General features: G+C 50.5%; 1 protein-coding gene across 1 annotated transcript; it reads right to left on the bottom strand.

Annotated features, from left to right (window-relative positions):
• Positions 1 to 21,602: 21,602 nt before the first annotated feature.
• On the bottom strand, positions 21,603 to 22,552 carry LOC123402195. The gene is made up of 2 exons (XM_045096074.1): positions 22,274 to 22,552; positions 21,603 to 22,158 (listed from the first exon to the last, which is right to left on the bottom strand). Exons 1-2 carry the CDS (start codon positions 22,423 to 22,425, stop codon positions 21,798 to 21,800), a joined length of 513 nt encoding a protein of 170 aa, XP_044952009.1. The 5' UTR covers positions 22,426 to 22,552; the 3' UTR covers positions 21,603 to 21,797.
• Between the last annotated feature and the right edge of the window lie 1,206 nt (positions 22,553 to 23,758).

Genomic DNA, 23,758 nt, shown 5'->3' with positions numbered 1-23,758 from the left:
TTTATGGGATTTTACTGAGATAATTTCCTTTGGAAACATCTCAAAAAGCTAAAACAGACATAAATGATTTTCAGAGTTTTACTCAAATAATATTAATATAAAATAGGGTTTAAAATCTTATATATGGAAAACATATGTCCTTCTAAGCTTCCATGAATTTACTCAGAATTTTCTAAGGCAGGAAAGCAATTTTCCTTGTGGGAATATCATTACTGGCCTTAGAAACAGACATGGATATAAGATAGGAAAATAATATTTTAAATCACCAATTAATGTTTTTAATGAACGAAAATAATATTTGGATCAGATCACCAACTTTGGTTGGAAGTGCCACTTGGCTTCATGAGCTAGTAGTGTATCCCAACATGATGAAGGTGATCTTGATATAAAGGAAAAAGGGTTTTTGAAGGGAGCAAAATAATAAGTTTTCATAGATTTGAGTCATCAAACAGACAAGCATACACTCAAACAAGGGTTCACATTGCACTCACAACTTATTTGAAAAAGTTTTAACAAGCTCTGATTTTTGCAACATAAAATACTTGTGGTGAAAAACAGGGTGTGACAGGAGCTCCATCATTTTCCTCCCAACGCGATAGCCCATCTCGCCGCATTCGTCACTCTGTGCGAGTGCTTTATTGGATGTCCCCCCATTGGGGGCTCTTTAAGTACATCTTCTCTGCTAGATCTCAGACTGTCAAAAAGCTTAGCCAGTCGGACGATAAAACCCATCTCCTCCAGCTCTGCGGGGGCTTAGGCTTCCAAAAGAAAACGAAGAGTAGCTACCCCCCCCCCTCTAGTTGTCCAAGTCAGTTAGGAACTGGTAGTCGACCTGGTTCTACTGCCAGGACATAGCTTGTCTGAATGCTGCGACTGGGTTGCCGCCTTTTAGCCTAGACCGTCCGGCTCCTCCCAGGCAACTTGCGCTCTCAAAGTTGGAAAAGATCTAGATCCAACCTCTGGTCGACGCGCTGATAGCCGTCGTCCGTAAGGGAGTCACCGGCACGGACTTGCTGGAGACTTTTCTGGGTCGGCGCATCCAGCACTGCAAGCCCGATACCATGCCATTTGGCACTATGTGGGGCCTAAGGATTCCACTCGGACTCACCCAGAGTGCGTGACCGGGCAGACGGTGACATCGTGGGTCCGTGGCATCACAGGCACATGCGAAAACCCCCAAGGAGCCCGGCGAGTGAGGCCCTTCCGCGTCGACAACCCTCCTCCGAACGAGGTGAGCGCATCTTGTCGAGTGCTTTCAATCTTCTTAGATTTATCGCCTTTCTTGTGTCGCCGCGTGGTGTCTGACGTTGTCGACTGTATTTTGTGCAGGAATGGACCAACTGGCATTCTCCCATCTCGAACGGGAATCCCGCTGAGGAAGAGGAGGGCAGCCAGGAGGGCAGCGTGGATAGCGCCGAGTACGTCTCCGACAGTGGGGAGACAGAGGAGGAGTCTGAAGAGGAGGAGGGGGAGGTTGGGGAGCAGAGCTCGCCACCTCCACCATCAGAGCCTCGAACTAAGCGCCGTCACGAACCCGCGGCTCCGCCGGCTCCTCCACCAGCTCCGAGTGCTCCGCCTGCTTCTCCCGTGGCTCCGAGTGCTCCGCCAGCTCCTCCCGTGGCTCCGAGTGCTCGGAGCGTGAAGAGGACCAGGGACGCTGCTGCCGAGCCCACGGACCAACCGTCCAAGGTGGCCAAATTGAGTGGGTCCAAGCCTCGGAAAGCTTTGCCTCGGATGAGGATCGTTGTTCCAGTTGCCTCAGCGTAAGTGTCTTGTTCTCCCATCTTCTTTCAATATTTGATTGAACTCATGCTTATCGGTCGAGTGGATTTTACTCGACAGAGCTGCTACCTCCGCCACCTCTCTGCCGCGCCGGGACGATGATCCCACGGATACAGATAACGCTGCCACATCCTAGCAAGGTACGTTGTGACGACTCCGAGAGTTTGCATTATTGTTTCGCGAGTGCTGTCTTTCATCTTGCCCTTTTTCTGCAACCTCATGTTGTTCAGTCGGGCTTCCTTCGGAGGTGATTCATCTGGAGGAGGACGACCAAAGGGGATCAGGGCTAATTTTGGCGCCTGTCCTTGAGGTTGTTCCATCTGCTGCTGCTCCCACCATGGACGCGCCGCCGACCGAGTCGATGCCGTCGACTGAGGCGGTGTCCCTCGCGGCGGAACCGACTGGAGCGGGACTTGGGATGTCCAAGGAGTCTTCTGTCGTGCCAGGTCCATCGACCGTCCAGTACGACGCCCGACGCCTCCCGGAAGACCAAGTGGGAGCCGCCAAGGAGGCCATGGTGCAGGTGGAGTTGATGGTGGGTGATGCCAAGGGAGCGTACGACTCCATCGTGTCTTTGTACAAGAGAAGCTTGGAGCTCCAAGACGATATCCGAGTAAGTGCGCTAGTAAGTGTTTACTTCCCTCTTGTAACCCACTGGGGGTTTAAGTGATATACTCGGATACAGTAGGATTATTTTGCAGTGGGTTCACTCAGAGTGAACCCAGTGGGTGTAGTCCCCAAGACTTCTGTCGAGTGCTTGCACCGGCAGTTGTCTTTATATGTATTTCCCGTTATCTGAGCAGATCAGAGCTGGTCTGCCCGAATATTACCAGTGGGGGCACTCGGAGTGCATCCACTGGATGTAGTCCCCGAGAGTAGTGTTACTCAGGTCGGGTAATAGCATTCTCGTAGATTTGTCTGTTTGTCATGGAGCTCAATAGGGCCGACCTGTTCGAGCTTCATGCCAGTGGGGTCACTCTTAGTGAACCCACTGGGTGTAGTCCCCGAGACCACTGTCGAGTGCTTGCATCGGCAGGGGTCTGAAGAACTTTGATTGTTTTGTTTGTTTTCTTTGTTGAATGTGTCTGATCTTCCCTTTGCGCTGATTTGGCAGAAGACTTGCGAAATGGGATCCGCGTACAATGCTCTGAAGGCTGAAAAGGTTCAGTTTGCTGCCGAATTGGAGGTGGCTGTGAATGACTTGGCTGGTGTGAAGGGGGCTCTTGTTGACCGAGAGAAGTCTTTGGAGGAGTCCCGGGAGACCAACAAGGCATTGGTGGCCGAAATTGAAAAAATGGGCAAGCAAAGAACTAAACTGATGGGTCAGATGAAGGTGATGAACCGTCGATGCATTTCGCAGGAGAAGTATGTCAACGACTGGGCAAGGAAGATGATTGCACTGCTCGGTGGTAAGCTTTTTGCCGAGTGCTTCTTGACTTTGTAATTCATTCTGCGCTTACTTTCTGCTCATCTTTTCTTTGCAGATTTTTGTCTGGACGCTGAGGCTGAAGCAGCCGACATTGAACGGTCGGTTGTTCCGAACGTTCCACTCGGCGACGAAGCCAATCGGGACATGCTCCGAGCACATATTCGCCTTGGCAGAGTGGGACCTTTCATCGGCCGTCATCGGTCGGATCGACAAGGAGCTGTGGCCCGAAGACGATTCCCGGCAGGAAATAGAAGGGTTGATGACTCGGCTGGAGGATGTCCCGAACAGAGTGCAGGCATGGAAGAAACCTGCCGCTCGTTGTGGTGCGGACGTGGCGCTATCGCTAGTCCGAGTGCACTGCAAGGAGGCTTGCAAAGAAAAGTTGAAGGCGTTGCAGGTCGCCAACACCAAGAAGCTTCGATTCAAAGATTTCATGGAGACCTTCCTGGAGACAGCCACTCGTATCACGGACGGGATCGACCTTGAGACCTTTGTGGAGCCTGCCAGTCCCGGTGCCAGTCCTGATGACGCTTGAAGAACTTTACCTCGGTATGCCGAGTGGTATCTGTATCAAACTTGGGCCACTGCTGTTGGCCGTCACATTCGTGGTTCGGTGTGGATAAGCTTGATCCACACCGAGCCGACTATCGTAGATCCAACTTTGAATTCGAATCGAATATTTTGCTCTTCTTTCGCCAAGTTTTTTTTTGACACGATTTTGGCTCGTGGTTTTTGTTTGGCGTTTCTTGGTGAAGCCAATGGCAAACATGCGGAGTATGTAATTGTCAGTTGTCTTCACATCCACATGAGCCACAATGAGGGTCTGCTAAGCCTCCAAGTGGATTTCGGGGATACACTCGAAGGAAGCTTTTTTACTTAGGCGATTCTGGATCGCAGCTAAGTCCCCGAGTGCGGCTTTTAGTGCGCACTCGGAGCGAGTTTGAACTCATGTAGTTGTCAGTTGTCTTCACATCCACATGATCCTCAATGAGGGTCTGCTAAGCCTTCGAGTGGATCTCGAGGATACACTCGAAGGAAGATTTTTACTTAGGCGATTCTGAATTGCAGCTAAGTCCCCGAGTGCGGCTGTTAGTGCACACTCGGAGCGAGTTTGTACTTAGGCGATTCTGGATCGCAGCTAAGTCCCCGAGTGCGGCTGTTAGTGCACACTCGGAGCGAGTTTGTACTTAGGCGATTCTGGATCGCAGCTAAGTCCCTGAGTGTGGCTTTTGGTGCGCACTCGGAGCGAGTTTTGTACTTAGGCGATTCTGAATCGCAGCTAAGTCCCCGAGTGTGGCTTTTGGTGCGCACTCAGAGCGAGTTTGTACTTAGGCGATTCTGCATCGCAGCTAAGTCCCTGAGTGCGGCTTTTCGTGCGCACTCGGAGCGAGTTTTGTACTTAGGCGATTCTGCATCGCAGCTAAGTCCCCGAGTGCGGCTTTTGGTGCGCACTCGGAGCGAGTTTTGTACTTAGGCGATTCTGAATCGCAGCTAAGTCCCCGAGTGCGGCTTTTGGTGCGCACTCGGAGCAAGTTTGTACTTAGGCGATTCTGGGTCGCAGCTAAGTCCCCGAGTGCGGCTGTTAGCGCACACTCGGAGAGAGTTTTTTACTTAGGCGACTCTGGGTCGCAGCTAAGTCCCCGAGTGCGGCTGTTAGCGCACACTCGGAGAGAGTTTTTCACTTAGGCGACTCTGGGTCACAGCTAAGTCCCCGAGTGCCGCTGTTAGCGCACACTCGGAGAGAGTTTTTTACTTAGGCGACTTTGGGTCACATCTAAGTCCCTGAGTGCAGCTGTTAGCGCACACTCGGAGAGAGTTTTTTTTACTTATGCGACTCTGGGTCGCAGCTAAGTCCCCGAGTGCGGCTGTTAGCGCACACTCGGAGAGAGTTTTTTTTACTTAGGCGACTCTCGGTCGCAGCTAAGTCTCCGAGTGCGGCTGTTAGCGCACACTCGGAGAGAGTTTTTTAGACCGGAGTCTGCAAACGCGGAAGAATTTTGGACCTGCAAAAAATCAGTCTGCTTTGTATCACTTCAATGATACTTGTTCTTTACATTGCCTCCGTCGGTGGTCACGTGTAGAAGTGCTTCAGGAGATCTCCGTTCCATGCTCGTGGCTCGTCCATTTCCCTGTCGAGGTTGTAGAGTCGATATGCTCCGTTGTTCAGCACCTTAGAGATGATGAAGGGTCCTTCCCAGGCGGGAACCAACTTGTGAGGCCTCTGCTGGTCCACTCGGAGCACCAGGTCGCCTGCTTGGAATGTGCGACTCCTGACGTGCCGTGCGTGAAATCGCCGCAGATCTTGTTGATAAATTGTTGAGCGCGTCAGTGCCATCTCGCGCTCTTCTTCTAGTAAATCCACGCCGTCTTGCCTGCCTTGCTCCGCTTCGGCTTCGGAGAAGAGTTCGACTCGTGGAGAGTTTGTGAAGCAAGTCACTCGGAAGGACTGCCTCTGATCCATAAACGAGGAAGAACGGGGATCGCCCAGTAGATCTATTCAGAGTTGTGCGGAGGCCCCATAACACCGAAGGCAACTCGGTGACCCATGCGCCGGCGGCATGTCCAACTTCTCGCAGGAGTCGAGGCTTCAACCCTTGAAGAATAAGTCCGTTCGCCCGCTCTTCTTGCCCGTTGGTTTTAGGGTGCGCCACAGATGCAAAATCCACTCGGATACCTTGGCCTCTGCAAAAACCTTTGAATCTGTCCGAGTCAAAGTTTGTGCCATTGTCAGTGATAATCTTGTGCGGGACTCCGGATCTGGAGGTGATGTCTCTAACAAATTTGATGGTCGTAAGGGCGTCGAGCTTCTTGATGGGCTTGGCTTCAATCCACTTGGTGAACTTGTCGACTGCTACCAACAGATGAGTGAATCCCCCTTGGCCCGTTCTGAATGGACCGACCGTATCTAATCCCCACATTGCGAACGGCCAAACAAGAGGGATTGTCTTCAGCGCAGATGTTGGCTCGTGGGACTTGTTCGAATAGAACTGACAGCCCTCGCATCGGTCGACCATATCCTTTGCCATTTCATTTGCCTGCAACCAGAAGAAGCCAGCTCTGAATGCTTTGGCGACGATTGCTCTTGAGGAGGCATGATGGCCGCAGGTTCTTGAGTGAATTTCTTCCAGGATTAACCGTCCCTCCTCAGGGGAGATGCATCGCTGAAGGACGACTGAAACACTTTCCTTGTACAACTGGCCATCGATGACGGTGAAGGACTTCGACCTGCGGACGATCTGCCTCGCTTGGACTTTGTCCTCTGGTAATTCTTGCCTCAGGATGTACGCAATGAATGGCACAGTCCAATCGGGGATGATAGCAAGAATCTCCATGATCAAATCGACCACAGCAGGGACCTCGACTTCAGTCGGATTTGTTGAACTCTTCGGTTGTACCGGTTCCTCTGTAAAAGGATCTTCTTTCACCGAAGGGAGATGTAGGTGCTCGAGGCATACATCACTCGGGACTAGTCTGCGAGTGGATCCGAGTTTTGCCAACTCATCAGCTGCTTGGTTTTTCAGCCGCGGAACATGGTGAAGTTCCATACCTTCAAACTTCTTCTCGAGCTTCCTTACTGCGTTGCAGTATGTAGTCATGGTGGGGTTCCTGACATCCCACTCCTTCATCACTTGATTAACCACCAAATCCGAATCGCCATAGACCATCAGGCGACGGACGCCGAGTGAGATGGCCATGCGCAATCCATAAAGGAGAGCTTCATACTCTGCCTCATTGTTGGAGGAATCGAAATGTATCTGCAACACATACTTAAGTTTATCACCTTTTGGCGATATGATTACTACGCCAGCGCCGGAGCCATTAACATCTTGGACCCATCGAAGAACATAGTCCAATGAGCCGAGTAGATGTGAGTCGGTTGCTGCTGTTCTACCCATTCTGCTATGAAGTCAGCCAGAGCTTGAGACTTTATAGCCTTCTTGGCTTCGAACTTGATGTCGCAGTATAACATCTCCACAGCCCACTTCGCCACTCGGCCTGATGCGTCTCGATTGTGGAGGATTTCTGACAACGGAGCATCAGAAACGACAGACACTGAGTGGTCTTGGAAATAGTGAGCCACCTTCTTTGCAGTCATGTAGATCCCATAAATAAGCTTTTGATAATGGGGATACCTCTGCTTGGAAGGAGTCAGGACTTCGGAGACATAATATACTGGCCGCTGAACCTTGTACGCTTTGCCTTCTTCTTGACGTTCGACTGTGAGAACAGTGCTGACGACTTGATTTGTAGCCGCCATGTACAGAAGAAGGGGTTCTTTACTGAGCGGGGCAGTAAGAACTGGTTGGGTGGAAAGCAGGGCCTTGAGGTCGTCGAATGCAATCTGGGCTTCGTCTGTCCACTCGAAAGTATCTGATTTCTTCATGAGTCGGTACAGAGGTAACACGTTCTCGCCGAGTCGAGCGATAAACCTGCTCAAAGCCGCTAGGCAACCTGTGAGCCTTTGAACATCATGTATTCTGACCGGCCGCTCCATTCGGACGATGGTCCCGATCTGTTCGGGGTTGACATCGATTCCTCGTTCGGAAACGAAGAAACCGAGTAACTTTTCACTGGGAACACCGAATGAACACTTGGCAGGGTTGAGCTTGATATCGTACCTACGAAGGTTGGCGAATGTTTCTGCCAAGTAAGTCAGTAGGTTGGAACCTTTGCGTTACTTGACTATGATATCGTCCATATATGCCTCTACATTTCGACCTATCTGGTCAAGGAGGCATTTCTGGATCATGCGCATAAAAGTTGCTCCTGCATTCTTCAAACCGAATGGCATAGTGATGTAGCAGAAACACCCGAATGGGGTGATGAAGGCTGTTTTTAATTCATCCGGACCATACAGACGGATCTGATGATAGCCCGAATAGGCATCAAAGAATGATAAATGCTCGCAGCCCGCAGTCGAATCAACAATTTGATCAATGCGGGGGAGCGGTAAATGATCTTTCGGGCAGACCTTATTGAGATGCTTGAAGTCGATGCACATACGGAGGGACTTGTCCTTCTTGGGCACCATGACAACATTGGCGAGCCACTCGGAGTGGTGTACCTCGCGAATGAAGTTGGCTGCCGAAAGTTTAGCCACCTCCTCTCCGATTGCCTTCCTTTTGTGCGCGGCGGACCGATGCAGGCGTTCTCGGACAGGCCGAGCAGTAGGATCCACATGCAGTCGGTGCTCAGCCAACTCCCTGGGGTACACCTGGCATGTCAGCGGGCTTCCATGAGAAAATGTCCCAGTTCTCACGGAGGAATTGGATGAGCTCGGCTTCCTATTTTGGATCAAGGGTGGTGGAGATGTTCGTCGGGGTGGCGGTGTCGTCCGTCGGGTGGATGCTGACTTTCTTCGTGTCGCTCGCCGACTGGAATGCGGACTCCAAAGTTGGCTTCTTCGAACGCATCAAGTCAGCGGGGTCGGCTGTCTTCTTGTACTCATCCAGCTCGAGGATAGCCATCTGCTGATCGGCAATCCTCGACCCCTGCTGCAGACACTCCTCGGCCCGCTGCCGATTGCCTGTGATCGTGATTACGCCTTTGGGATCCGGCATCTTCAGCTTCAAATACACGTAACATGGACGGGCCATGAAACGTGCATACGCCGGGCGGCCCAGAATTGCATGGTATGCGCTCTGGAAGTCCACCACCTCGAATGTCAACTTTTCCTTGCGGAAGTTCTTGTCGGAGCCGAAAACGACGTCCAACGCGATCTGGCTGAGTGACTTGGCTTTTCGTCCTGGGACGACTCCGTGGAACTGCATGCTGCTCTCGCTAAGTTTGGACATCGGAATGCCCATCCCCTTGAGAGTGTCAGTGTACATGATGCTCAAGCCGCTGCCGCCATCCATGAGGACTTTGCGCAGTCGGACTCCTTCCACCACCGGGTCGACTACCAGAGCCTGCCTCCCCGGGGTGGGCACATGTGCTGGATGATCCAACTGATCAAAGGTGATCGCAGTCTGAGACCATTTGAGGAACGTGGGGTTGGTTGGGGTGGCCATGTTCACCTCCGTGTTCACCAGCTTCACTCGACTCTTGCTTTCCACGTCAGCAAAAATCATCAATGTTGCGTGGACTTGGGGGAACGGATCCTCCTTGTCCTCATCATCCTGCTCGTTATCTTTTTCACTCGGTTTCCCTTCGCCGAACCCTTGGATCAGGAGGCGACATTGCCGAGTGGTGTGCTTCGGGAATATGGCCTTGCCTTCTTCATCCATCTTCGTGTGGATTGGACATGGCTGATCCAGGATGGAGTTCCCGAACTGTTTCTTCTTGGGGGTGTACTGAGCCTTCCCCTTGCCCTTGAACTTGGCATTTGTAACGGTAGCTGCCTCTGCCTGCGGAGTGGACGGAGCTTTCTTCTTTTGCTTCCGATTACTATTCCCATCTCCGTCGGTGACTGCCTTGTGCTTGCCGCTACGTATGCAGTACTCTTCTTCGCCATTCGCATAGCGTGCGGCTATCTCCATCATCTTGCTCATGGAGATGTCGCCTATCCGACCGAACTTCAGGTACAGATCTCTGTACCGTATGCCTGCCTTGAAGGCGCAGACTGCTTGATGCTCTGTGACGTTCTCCACCGTGTGGTAGAGGGTCGTCCAGCGCTGGATGAAATTGCGCAGGGGCTCATTCTGCTTCTGGACACAGTGCTGGAGCTCCACGAGACCAGCAGGGCGTTTGCACGTGCCCTCGAAGGTCTTGATGAACACTCGGGACAGATCTGCCCAACTGTAGATGCTTGATGGAGCCAACTGGTTCAGCCACGCTCGTGCCGAGCCGTCGAGCATCAGGGGGAGATGTTTCATGGCGACCTGGTCATCTCCGCCACCGATCTGGACCGCCACTCGGTAATCGTCCAGCCACGTTTCTGGCTTGGATTCTCCTGTGAACTTGCTGATCCCCGTCGCCAATCGGAAGTTGGGAGGGATGTCAGCTGAACGGATGGCCCGACTGAAGCACTCGGGGCCAGAGACGATGGTCCTGCTGCCACTCGGATGGTCTCTATCGTGACCATCACGGTGGGGTCGACTCCTGTGCGACCTTCCTCTAGGTGATGTACCCTCTTGCGTCGGGCCTTGGATCATACGTGTCACCGACTGAACGCCGATCATCGTGATGTCGGGGCCCGTAAGGCCCACCCCGCGGAGGGGTGCGTGAACGGCGATGATCTTCGGGATTCGTGGAACGGCTGCCCCCTCTGCGTCGCTGATGAGAGTGGGGGCTGTAAACCGACCGATGCGTGTTCGCGTGAACAGAACTGTTGTGGATCCTGTTGTGCGACTGGGAGACCGCCGAATTCTGCTGCTGCGCCGTGTGCAACAGGGCACGGATCTGCTCGATCCCTCTACCAGCCTCTGAATCAGTCGGTTGGAGGGAATCGGCTATCTTGGCAGTTGCAGCTAGGTTGAGGACGGGTGTGCGGAACACCTGGACGTTGCTCTGACGAGTGCGTCGACTGGCAGAATGGTGGGGTTGACGGCGAGCGCCGGATGACTCGCCGACCTCGTGCTCGTTCCGACCAGTCCGGCGGGGACTTTCATGGGAATTGGCCATGAGAACTTCGGCTGTAGGCCCGCGACCCAAGTACTCGGAAGGTAACTCAGTTGATACTGAGTCCAAGCACTGGGACGGCGGCGCGACCACAACCGACTCGAGGACCGCCACTTGAGAAGACGCGCTCTGTCGCGCCTGGGCGTGTCGCACCCAACGCTGAAGCCGCGGACGGCGGGACCGCTTGTTGCGGCGCGTGACGGGGGCGAAGGTCGACACCGGGGCCGACTTCTGGAGAAGAAGGACGCTGCGGGCACCGGCACGGAAGTGTGTAGCCCCACGACTGGGGAGCGCCTCGACGTCGAGAGACGCATCCCGAAGCCATGCCGAGTCGTCGACGATGAAGGAGAGTGCGCCGAAGAGGATCTCCCGACCCATGCATAAATCTCCGCGAGATGACATGATGAAAAGATGAAGTTGCAAACTCGCTGGAAGTCGCTTAGACGCCTGCCCCAAGGTGGGCGCCAACTGTCGTGGGTATAAGTCTGATAGTAGATGTGTAGGGTACGAAAGGATGGGCAGAGCCTTAGCTACGGCGAGGTTGTATGAGTTCAGGCCCCTCTACGGTGGAGGTAAAAGCCCTACGTCTCAGTGCTCTTGGGAGCTTAGTGTCGAGTGGAATATAGCATTACAGTAAATGCCAACCCCTGCACCAGTGGGGAAGAGTGGCTTATATAGAGTGCGCTGCCTTCCACAACGGCCCGGTGGACAGGGGTGGAGTAGTGGCGAATAAATGCCTACGTTACAGGTAACGTATGCCTTAAATGCTAATAATGGTGTATGAAAACGTGTGACCGTTGTCCTCCTGAGAGGTTACGATGTACAGAGTGGAATTCAGTCGGTACGATAAATATGCTCCGAATGCTCGTCACCGACTGGATGATGCGGGGTCCTTAGTTCAGTCGGAACTGTCCAAGGGCCTTGCCCTCTATGAAGGGTAGTCCTTGGGTAGGACCTATAGGGCAGGCCTATGACCCTACCCTGGGACTATAACCCCATCACTATGCATAGGAATATTGCAATAGAATAATTCATTGAAGCACAAAGCAATAAGCATAGGAAGGTAAAACAAGTACAACTTCAAAACCTTCAACATAAAGAGAGGGAACTTGATATTATTGAAATATCTATAAGCATATGTTCCCTTCTCATAATAATTTTCAGTGGGATAATGAATAAACTGAATAATATAAGTATCACATAAAGCATTGTTACCATGATCCACATGGACTTCATGAAGAGGATAAAACTTGGAGTAAAAGAGAGACTGAATGTCTTCCCAATCTCGTAGGTGAGAATCATCTAATATCCTATACCATTCCAATGCAAATGAATACTAGGATTGATTGTTCCATCCTAGGATTGATTGTTCCATTCCAACAATATATTATTTTCCTTTCAGTGACAAGGCAAATAATTTCCTCATGACTTCACCTCTTGTCAAACCTGAAATCTTAAACAACTCACAAAGTTCTGTGAGTTTCAACAAATGAATAATAGGATTGATTGTTCCATATCCTGCATAACGATCATTCCTAATTATTTCAATTATCCCAAGTGGTATTTTGAATGGGATACAACCAGTAGGTGGAGGAGACTTTTCTACCACGGGTGTGGTAAAGCGTCCTTCCCCAAGCAGCGAACTAAGAGTGCAGTTTTCCATAGCCGAGGTCATCTAATTTTTTGTGGTTTTTGGTATAAGACTGTAAAGCAAAAACTAGAAAGCAAACTAACAAGACTAAAAAGCAAAGTTAAAGGATAGCGTTCAACTCCCCTATCTTGAAGACTGGAGTCCCCGGCAATGGCGCCAGAAAACTTTGCTTGATGATGAGATGATGTATCTACTTCTCGCACCCCGTTGGTTACCCCAAGTGGAAGGTTGAGATGTAGTCAGCAGCAAGTTTTCCCTCACACAGGAACTGTAAGGTTTATCGAACCAGGAGGATTCCTAGGATCAACAAGTAGGTGTTTTCCACCCTGGTGCTAGCAGAAGACGTGGACATGCACACACAACAAATAACTTTGCTCCCAAAGAGTACAAAGAGGTTGTCAATCTCTCCGGCCTTGTAGTTTGCAAAGGATCAAAACAAAAGCGGGAAGGTAATAGTGCTTGCAACGGAAAAGTAAATGAAAGCGGTAAATGATGGAGGTGTAAACAATGATGGTGATATGGACGGGAGTCACATGATGTTCACTAGTGATGTCTCTCTCCCAAAAGACGATAAACAACTATGCTTGGGTAAATAAATCACAGCTGGGCAATTGACAGAATTACGAACGCACCGCAATGCTAATTATGCTACTTGATAGTTAGAGGTTCAATAGTAATGTGCAGTACGCCAAGACAAGTAGACTGTTTATTCATCAGCATCTACTTACTAATCATCCACCTTAAGATATCTATCCACAATATCTCACCGGTATTAAGTTGCGAGCCCGACCCAAATTGTAAACTCAAAGCAACGGACAACTGCATTAACGAACTATGCGCAAGGTAAACAATCCTTGCAACCGTGGTCACAAGCACCGTTGTTTTCTCCCTGGTGGCAACATCACATCCCCTAGTCTCATGTTTTTGTCACTCAAGCTAGACATCGAGGGGCATGAACCCACAATCATGCATAACGCTCCCTCTTGGAGTTACAATCTACTACTCGGCCAAAGCAATAAATAGTAACGGAGAACATGCATGAATCAATAAGGAACATAATATAAAAGGATAATCACATATATAACTAATAACAATCTGAACATAATCTCATAATCCATCGGATCCCAACAAACCGAGCATAACAATAGCAAGAGAATTACATAGATGCCTTGATCATGTAGGGCAACTCACAAGGACTAACCATTGAAGCACAAGATTGGAGGGAAGACATCACATAGCTACTGGTCATGGACCCATGGTCCAAGGAGGACTACTCACGACACGTCCTGGAAGCATCCATGGCGGTGGAGAAGCTCCCGGAGGTAATCCTCCCTCCGCCAGGGTGCCGGGAAGAGGTCTCCTGACGCTCCCGATCTCGGAAGCGCTGTGGCGGCAGAACGATGGAGAAATTCACGATTTTTGAAGTTGTGGAAGGGTTTCCTCTTGGAGGACTAAATATAGGCCAAAGGAGGCCACCGGAGGAGGTGAGGCCCACCCAGGCGGCCTCCTGGCGCGGCCAGGGGGTAGGCCGCGCGAGCAGGTCACCTGGGCGGCCCTTGGCCCATCTTCGGTGATCCGTAAGCTTCTGTTTCGCTGATTTGTTATATATTTTTCCTGGAATTTTTCGGGCTTCGGAAAATTGGGTATAAGCCCCTGCAAAATAGATATCAGCAAACGTAAACTGGCACTCGGTGCACTGAGTTAGTAGGTTAGTCCAAATATGTGTAAAATGATATAAAAGTGTAGCAAAACATATAAGAATGTCACCCAAAAGATCATGGAATAAGCATAAATTATAGATACGTTTGGGACGTATCACCCGCGCATCACGTTTGAACCTAGCCGCGCGCGCGGATTGGTTGGCTGGCTGGCCAGCTCGGCCGGCCCCAGCCATGGGCTGAGCCAGGCCTGAGCCCCAGCCCTTTTTCTTTTTCTGTTTATTCTGATTTGAAATGATTTTTATAAAAATAATTATCTAATATATTTTTATTATTCTTCCACCATAATTCTTCTAAAAATGAGTAATATTTAACAAAGCCTTTTGAACAATTTTGAGACAACCCTTTTGTTTTGTATAATTAAAAAGGCTAATTTGAAATAGTTTTGCTTCTGTCAAAATACTTTTAAAAATAATCCTTCCACTAAAATCAGAGACAAGTATTTTTAAAATAATAATATGGATTTATCAGAATTAAACAACATTGTTAAAGTGACTTTGTGATCTGTTTTTGAGTGAGCTACTTATTTCTTTTAATTTAATACGACGATAGAAACCACGCTTGACGAAGGAATTGGACTTGAAGACCCCGAAGACCCCGGATACTTAGCTGATCAAGGCAAGCAGCCCTTTGACCATGTTTGAGCATATGTTATATTGCATGCTAAGTAGAACAAATATTTCCATTGCATGTGATCATAAGTATCGGTAAATCATTGAAGTGATGTTACCAATGACTCCTCCGGAGCACTTGCATTTTGAGCATGATTCTACCACCAATGAGGGTCACGCTAATACCATGTTGACAAGTAGAGCTAAGCATACTAGTAGCATGAGCATGATGATGGTATATATAAAAGGTTTATAAAAAACCCGTCGGGTGCCACTAATGCCCGAGGGTGATGATGAGTTAGGTGGCCACTTTTGGTGAAGTGGTGCACCTGGTGTATTTTGGTGTGAGTGGTTTCAGAAATGGGATTAGATTTATGATGTGTCGACCGTCCCAACCTTACATGTGCGACCACGTTACCCCTTTATGGGATGGGGCTTTGTTGATTACTCTGGTCGGTGCTAGCAAAGAGCCACATTACTAGTGGCGGGAGTGATGTGTGGTCACTCTCGTGACGGAGTCGTGCTAGGTAGGACGACTATGCTGTTTTTACGTGTTCCGGACACACCGTTGGTCCCCGCATGGATGATACTATCCAGAGTCGGTGCTCGTAAGACATACATCATGTGGGCTGGGTACCAATCGAGTGGATCTCTTTGTTTAGTATCGTCAGGGGAAAGGCATTGATTGTGTACTTACCTCGAGTATGTTATATACCGTGAGTCGTGGATGACACGGAAGTCTCCCGGATCTCGTGGGTACAGCGTACAACCTCTGCAGAGTGTCAAACTATTCGAATAGTCGTGTCCACGGTCAAGGACAATTGGGTAATCCTGCTTAAACTACGTCCAGTCGTTTCTGCATAAACCAAGTGTGTGTGTGTTTAATGGTGTTATCTGAGAAAGAGTGAATATGACCAAGTTTGGTGACTTGGCATATCGGGTGAACTCGGAGTGTTCAACCCATAACAGATATATTGATATCTGTAACTTGTTCTTCTAAATACCATCTAGCTTATGTTGCACATACATGACCATGTTTGTTTACATTAAGCTGCTATCCACCGAAACTGCATAGTACTTGCTGTTCTACCAATTGCATTGTTCATATCATGGGCTGTTTGCGAGTACATTCAAAGTACTCATTGACTTGCCACTGGTTATATTATTGACCTAACATGGAAGGGCCGGAGTTTGGAGAAGAGTACGTCTTTGGAGACGGCCCTGCGAACTAGGACGCTTCCCAGTCAGAATGCCTGTTGGTGTAGGCTAATGGCATGGGCACCCGCTTAGCCCTAAGATTTCCGCTACTAGTTGTATCAGTGTGATTTGGCCTTATAGGCCCTACCTTGTGGACTTGACCTTATCGGTCATGTGTTGTAATAATTCGGTAATTAGATGTAAGACTCTTAATATTCAATATTTGTGTGTTCGGTGAGTATTGATCTCTCGGATCACTGAGCACGTTCATTCGGCGATCTCGACGCGTAAGTCAGGGTCCCCACAGTGCACATCGGATTTCAATGGTTATCCGGGTTCTCACAGCCAGTTTTGTTATCGCTTGTTTGCAAAAGGTCTCCATGAAAGGGGGGTATTGTCCTTCGCGAGGGTTTGTTAAACTTAACGTTGATGCTTCTTTTGACCATGATTTACTTAGTGGTACAATTGGAGTAGTCCTAAGAGATGACAATGGTAGATGTAGTGTTGGGGGAAACGGTAAGATTGACTGGTGTGCGGATGTTCTGATGGCTGAAGCGCATGCCCTAAGATTCAGTCCGTCTCTGGCGCAAATGATAGGATGCAACCATATTATTATTAACTCGTACAATATGGAGGTGATTGATACAATGAAAGAAGGAGGAAGATCGTCACGAGCAACGGTGACAGTTTTTGATGGTTATTTTCATTTAGCTTTTGATTTTACTATTTTAAGATTCGAGCATTGTAATAGAGAAACAAATAAAGTTGCTCATGTACTTTCTAGATTGGCTAAATTTTTGTTTATTTTTATTTTTTTTAGGAGCAAAATTCTGAAATTTTACCTTCACTCATAAATGATGTAATGGTTATTTCAAATGAATAAAGCACGAGTTTTTCAAAACAAAGGTATGGGAAGTAGTTTTTACTTCCATTCCCTTATTTGATATAAGATGGGAATTAGACTTTGTCTATGAATTAGCATAGTATCTCAAGGAAAGAAATTGATGAGAATTGGATCTCCCAACTCACATTTTCCTTTCCACTAAAATTCTCATTCGTTCTAATCAAATAGAGACTTTTAACCTTTTCACCCTCAACTCCTATTCTCTATCTTTAAGTAACCAGACATGCTGACGCGGTAGCCTACCAAGCCGACGCACAAGCGGCGCAACACAGCCAGCAGAGCTGGCCAACAAGCCGAGTTAGCCCAGCCCCATCCCTCTTATCCCCTCGCCCAACTGTCTTCCCCGACCAACCTCCATCGACCCTTCTGTCACTTCATTCACCCACCATAGCCTAGCTTGCATCCTCTCGGGACGCTCTAGTTGTCCCGCTCCTCCTGTCTACCAGGTCGTTCCATCGAGTCGTCGCCTCCTGCGCGCGCACATGGCAACCCTAGTTGGTTGCCACCGTCGACCGCACCCGATGCCCGACATGTGTGCCCGGATGCCTCCCATCCCATGGCCTAGCTGCCTACTCACGCCAGTGCACCCCCTTTCCCCATCCCACTTCACTTGAATTTCAGGGTGGGCTCCCTAATTCCCAATCAGAATTGCCCATGTCAGTTCGTCTGTAAGGCCAACTTCGACGCAGACCCTCATATCTTCCGTCCGTTCGTATGAAGCAAACAGACGGATTTTCAGACCCAACGCTTGCCCCCATTCTATTATTTCGTCTATTTCGTGTTTGTCTGATCCCATTTTCAGATCAAACTTATGCATTTACATCCAAAACAGACACAAACAGATGCTTTATGCGCCCTCCGCGTCCGTGCCGGTCCGTGGTATCCACTTGTCATCCACCGACATACCTCCCACCACTCTCTCTCTCTTCATTTTTCTCTCTTCCACGCCAAAGTACCCATGCATGGCTGCTTCTGGAGCGCCTGACTCTGCACCGGGCTCCTCTTTCTCTTTGTCCCCTCCTCTCACCTTTGGGGCTCCTCCCCATCGTTGGACCAACCAACACCAGCCTCCCAAGCACGCGTCGGGCGTGGGCGGCGACGCGGGGCTCCTCCTGTGTAGGTGCGGCGGTAGGAGCTCTCCGCCTGGGGCTCGGGACGGCTGCGGCACTGGGCATTTGGGGGGCTCATTTAAGACTTAATCGAATGATTACTCAACAAGTAAAAGGAGCTTTTGTTTCCTCTCATCGAGATAGAGTTAGGCAAAAGAGGGATTTTCTTCGTTTGTGTATCACTCTGATAAACGCAGCAACGCGGATATATAAAGTATTCGATAGTTAGGAAATCATCCGCCTGCACAGCCATCCGATTCAAATACTCCCAGCCGCAGGATCGGGAGGCCACCACACAGCTTCCATAGCAGCACCACGCAACAGTCTCCCATGGCAGCACCGACGGGCCCATCATTGCAACCTCGCCGGAGCTTCCGACGACCGTCGCTGCGCTCCACTGCAACCTCGCCGGAGCTTCATTGCAATATTGTCGGAGCTTCATTGCAACCTCGCCGGAGCTTCAACTACCGTCCCGACGCTTCACTGCAACATCGTCGGAGCTTCATTGCAACCTTGTCGGAGCTCGAACGACCGTTGGCGGTCACTGCAGCTCCGACGGCCCTTCAACGCAACTCTGCTCGGCGAGCTCCATGGCAGCACCTCGACGTGCGCCACCAGCAGACCTTCACTGTGCCACGCTGACGCAGCGAGTTCCATGGCAGCACCTCGAGGTGCGCCACCGGCGGAGCTTCACTGCGCCACGCCGGTGCAGCGAGCCTCATGGCACCACTACGATGGCGTCCGATGAAGCTTCAATTTTGTGCTGCCACCGCGCACGGCGGTGCTCCAATGCAGCGCGACGCCGACGGGGTTGTTGTGATGAAGCACATGGCAGCGACGTGCGAATGAGCATGCGGCGGCGATGCACGTGCTTTGTCGTCTGCATCACCGGCGGACACCATTGCATCCCCCGGTGATGCCGCAACACCAGCGTGGCGGAGCTCCACAACAGTCGCGGCACCGATGCACGGTGCTCCCATGTAGCATTGGCAGCCCGTCGACGCGGACGTGGCGGCCTTGTCATGGGACTCCTCTCTCGGGAGCGACGAACAGGGGTGGAGGAGGGGAAATGTGTGGAACAAGACGTTCGGGAATAGATAAGGTCGTGGGGGGAAGCGGTAGATGCTCGCAGAGGCACGTGTCAAACGCAGAAGGTGGTTTAGTGTGATGATAATCAGCCGGTTTATTTTGATGCTTTTCCGTAAATTAATACACAACCTGAACAAGAAGACGTTGATTCTTAATCGTAAAATGCTTGCACAAGTAGCTGTATCAAATCCAAATAATCTTTTGGGCCGCGCGATAGCGAGCGCGGTGGCTGGCAGACGTGCGATGACGCGGTGGATTGCAGGTGCGCGAGCGAGAAGCATGCGCAAGCGTGCGTACTTGTTAGCTAGCTGATCAGCCGTCGTATACTTGCTAGCTTGCGGCTTACCAGCGCGGCGCGCGGCAGACGCCTGACCTGGCAAGCACAGGAGAGGTGCGGTGGGGCGTGGTCGTACAGTTTGAGATGTGGTCTAGCTGTTGGTTGCACATATTGGCTTCTTTCGATCCATGAGTTAGAGTTAGAGTTGGTTAGATTGAATCAATCTAATCTAATTTTTTTTTAAACATGAGGGTTAGAGTTGGTTAGATGCATCTAACCCATCCAAAAATACTAACCCATCCAAGGAGTGCTTATTTAGGTTAGAGTTAGGTGGGGTCCATAAAAAGTTACTTTTTCCTCTACCTCCACCATACCAAGTCCTTGTTTAGTGAGCCAACTGATTGGAAAATGTGCATTTATTGACAATCTAATCCTTTCATCAAACACCTCTTTGGTTAGAGTTAGTTTAGTGTTAGTCAAGGTTAAAATCTAACTCTAACCTTTAACCGAGTTAGAGTATCCAAACAGGGCCATTGGCGATCCGTTGAAATCCGAACTCACATGTCCGTTTTTTCATGCCAAACAGACAAAATCTAAACAAAATGAACGTCCTTTTGGGATTATGCGTTGGAGTTGCTCTGGAGTTAGAGCAACTCCAACTGGCCGACCCAAATGAACGACACTTTTGTCCGTTTTTTATCCGGTTGGGTCGGCCGCCCGCCCGGCGTCCGTCCTGTTTTAGATTTGGATCGACAGTACATCCAACGCGCCAACCCATTTCATGTCAGCACACAATATTAAAAAAAGACCCGCGGCCATAGATCATGCTAGCGGCCATAGATCATGCCGGCACCATGTCACAACCGGCATACAATCACCACACAGTTCATGCTGGCGCACTCGCCAGCGGACGACACACATGTCAGTACACAAAAAAAGGGATGTGCCTTGAGTTCGACCACGCCATCGCTCATGAAGGTTGCCTGATCTTGATCAAAGGTGGACGACGTGAATGCCCCTCGGCCGTCCTGACTTTGTGTCTCTCGGGATCGTAGGGAGCGGCCGACGCACCACCCTCGAAGATCAAGTTCTGCATGTAGTCCTCGTCGCCATCGGCCGTCATTTCGTCGAACAAGTTGCGTGTGCCCGGCAGCGCGTCGGCTGGCATCTACCGCGCGCGTTTCCTCGCACCACTGGCCATCGGTGTGGCGTTGAGGTCGATGGGCGCGGGCACGGGTGTGGAAGGCGCCACCACGCTCACCTCCGGCGAGCACTCCCCGGAGAGGCGGGAGGCCTGCGGGTAGACGTAGAAGCCGGGCATCGGGTGCAAGCCAACGCACGGGCAAGTCGGGCAGCACCATCAGAGGGAACGCGGATGAGCCGGTGCTGGCCGCGGCCACGGCGGCATTGACGAGGCTGTGCTGGTTAGGGTTTCACCCTAGCATATAGAGCGCCTCCCTCGTTGCCGCCGCGACGCGGGCGTTGGTGACCTCTTGCTACACGGGGGGCGACGACAGCGGCCGCTGCGATGGCTTCATCCCTCGCGTCTGTCGTGTGCCTGCGAGCCTTCCTCTTGGCCGACTCTCTTATGTGATGTTCGGGCGTCAGCGTATTCTTCGGGTTGGGCACGGCGGCGGTCTTGCGCTTGCCTTTGCCACAGGGGGCAGTCGTCATGCCGGACGAGGCGAGGGAGGCGAGGCCGGTGGCGGCATCGAGGTCGTCGTCCATGGCGGGGGTGGGGCGGGAGGGTTTTTGGGGAAAATGGTGGAGGATGCCACCGACAAGTGGGTCCGGGGGAGGAGAATGCGAGCGCGCGCGCGTCCGTCTCGTGTCTGCGCTAACGCAAATCCGGCTCAAAAATGGACTGGGAATGGGTCGGCAGGCGGATGCCAAACGGACGCTCGTCCGTTTGGGTCGGCCCGTTGGACCGACTTTTGTGTCCGCGCCGACCCAAACGGACGTCAGCGGACGAAATGGGTCGCCCCGCTGGAGTTGCTTTTAGTTTAAGCATCCAATAAAATCATATATAAATCTTTTTTCAATAAATGATGAATTTTATTAGCTTAAATGAAACATCAAAAGGATACAAACATAATAAACAATATATCCAGTCTGTGCATAAGTAATGTTAGAAATTAATTAGGAAAGGGTGTCCAACCCCGAAAAGTCATGTCTATTATATCTCCCTATTGCCAACAGGCACCTGTTCCGGAGGGATGCCTCCGAACACGCACCTCTTCTTCGCACCTCTTCCAGATGTATATAAACTTGAGAATCAATAGAAATCACGACTGATCGTCCATTACTTTCATTCAATCTCGTTTTACTCTAACATGTTATCAGCACTTTGCCTAACAAAGAGCAATTAGGCCAAAGAAGAGAGATCGCTCACGGCGCTCTGGCACGCACACCTCCTCGACGACTCACGCGGTCCCCGACGGCCCCGCTCCTGGTTTCGGCAGGAAAGCCCTCAGCGGCTCGAGAAGAATAGACGCTTCAGCGTCGCCTTCATTGTGCCCCGGCGCTCGTTGTCGAGCAGCCGCTCCGGCTGCTGGTCTGGTCGTGACTGCGGCAGTCCGTGCCGGCGCCGTGGCCTTGTCTCCCGAGCCTGTCCGTGGCCGCGTCTGACCTTGGTCGCGCAGGACCGTGGCGTTCGTGGCCGTCCGGCCGTGCCGCCCCTCACGCGGGCGCGCCCAGTGCCCAGCGCCCTGCCAGTGGCCGCCCGTCGTGCCCGTAGCCATGACGCCCGTGGCCGCCCATCCGCGCACCGGCTCCGTCTATGCCGACAACGCCCGTCCCAGCGATTTTCTCCGCACATGTGAAGAGTAATCCTGAAATTGTAAATAGCATCCTGAATCAGGCGAACCATGAAGTCAAACGACGGGAATCAATGAGACAACCATGAAGTTGTAAATAACATCCTTAATCAGGCAAACGACATCATACAATTGGAAGTCAATACGGACTGGATAACTGAATCGAGTCAGTGCACTGCGCCAGCACCCGACAACGTTCGGGCTCCCCAACGGTCGTGGCATCCAACTCCGGCCTCCATGGTGGTTCTTGTACACAGGAGGAAGACGGGCTGCCCGGCTCATCCACGCGTTGCCGCTTCAGACCGTGGATGGCCCCGCGCCGCCCGGCCGTCGCCCGTGCCCGGCCGCCGCACGTGCCCGGCTGCGCCACGGCCGCAGCCGCCCAGTCGCGCTCGCATGCGACGGTTACATGATGGCCACAGGAGGAAGAAAGGGCATCTTATCCTTTCAGTCGTTCCTCTATTTAGTCCTTCGACTTTATTTTAATGCTAAATCGGTCCAAAATTCTGATTCGATCCTTAAGCTTGCGAATCTTTGCAGTTTAGCTATACGCTTGACTTTATTTTACAATCGAGCCATCTCGCTCTTTGAAATTTTGCATTTTCAGTTTCTTTTCTGTTGAGTTTTAACACTCCAGAAAGAAAATATGCGGCATGTTCAATGCGTTTGCTTTTTAGCAATCCCTATAACATATCTTATAGTACAATGATGTTGTTTTGCGATTGAAATTAAATTTTCTCGCATAACAATATTGATTTGCGATTGAAAAAAAAAATCTCGCAAAACAATCTCATTGCGATTGAGAATAATTTTTTTTTCTCGCAAAATATTAATTCATTTTGCTGAATTATCTTGCAACTTGATATAAAATCATCTCATTTAATTTTCAACTGAGATTTGCAACTGAGATTTTTATTTTCTTGCAAATAAAAATCAATTCATATTAATTGAGCCTTTGGCTTGATACAAGCAAGAATTGATATGCAAAATTCTAAGTGTTGTTTTCCAAATTGATGTTTTGGGATCACAATAGTGTGTAGATCTACTGCTTTGCAGATTATCACCCCTATTGATAATGCCTACATTTTGTCGTTTCGACATTATGATTGTTTTACAAAGTGCTCTTCCACACAATTTACTAAGTCATGGCACAAGACATTACGAGTGAGTCTACTGACTGTCGGGGAACGTCGCATGGGAAACAAAAATTTTCCTACGCGCACGAAGACCTATCATGGTGATGTCCATCTACGAGAGGGGATGTGTGATCTACGTACCCTTGTAGACCGTACAGCAGAAGCGTTAGTGAACGCGGTTGATGTAGTGGAACGTCCTCACGTCCCTCGATCCGCCCCGCGAACCGTCCCGCGATCAGTCCCACGATCTAGTACCGAACGGACGGCACCTCCGCGTTCAGCACACGTACAGCTCGACGATGATCTCGGCCTTCTTGATCCAGCAAGAGAGACGGAGAGGTAGAAGAGTTCTCCGGCAGCGTGACAGCGCTCCGGAGGTTGGTGATGATCTGTCTCGGCAGGGCTCCGCCCGAGCTCCGTAGAAACGCGATCTAGAGGTAAAACCGTGGAGATATGTGGTCGGGCTGCCGTGGCAAAAG

Source organism: Hordeum vulgare, chromosome 6H (genome assembly GCF_904849725.1).
Source record: "Hordeum vulgare subsp. vulgare chromosome 6H, MorexV3_pseudomolecules_assembly, whole genome shotgun sequence".
Lineage (NCBI taxonomy): Eukaryota > Viridiplantae > Streptophyta > Magnoliopsida > Poales > Poaceae > Hordeum > Hordeum vulgare.
The sequence above is the reverse complement of the archived record's forward strand: the minus strand, read 5'-3'. Positions and strand labels throughout refer to the sequence as shown.

Coding starts and splice junctions, on each gene's coding strand:
- LOC123402195 (XM_045096074.1), bottom strand. CDS start 22,425: ATGAGCCGGGCAGCCCGTCTTCCTCCTGTGTACAAGAACCACCATGGA. Junction 22,159..22,273: donor GTCCGTATTGACTTCCAATT/GTATGATGTCGT, acceptor TTACAATTTCAG/GATTACTCTTCACATGTGCG.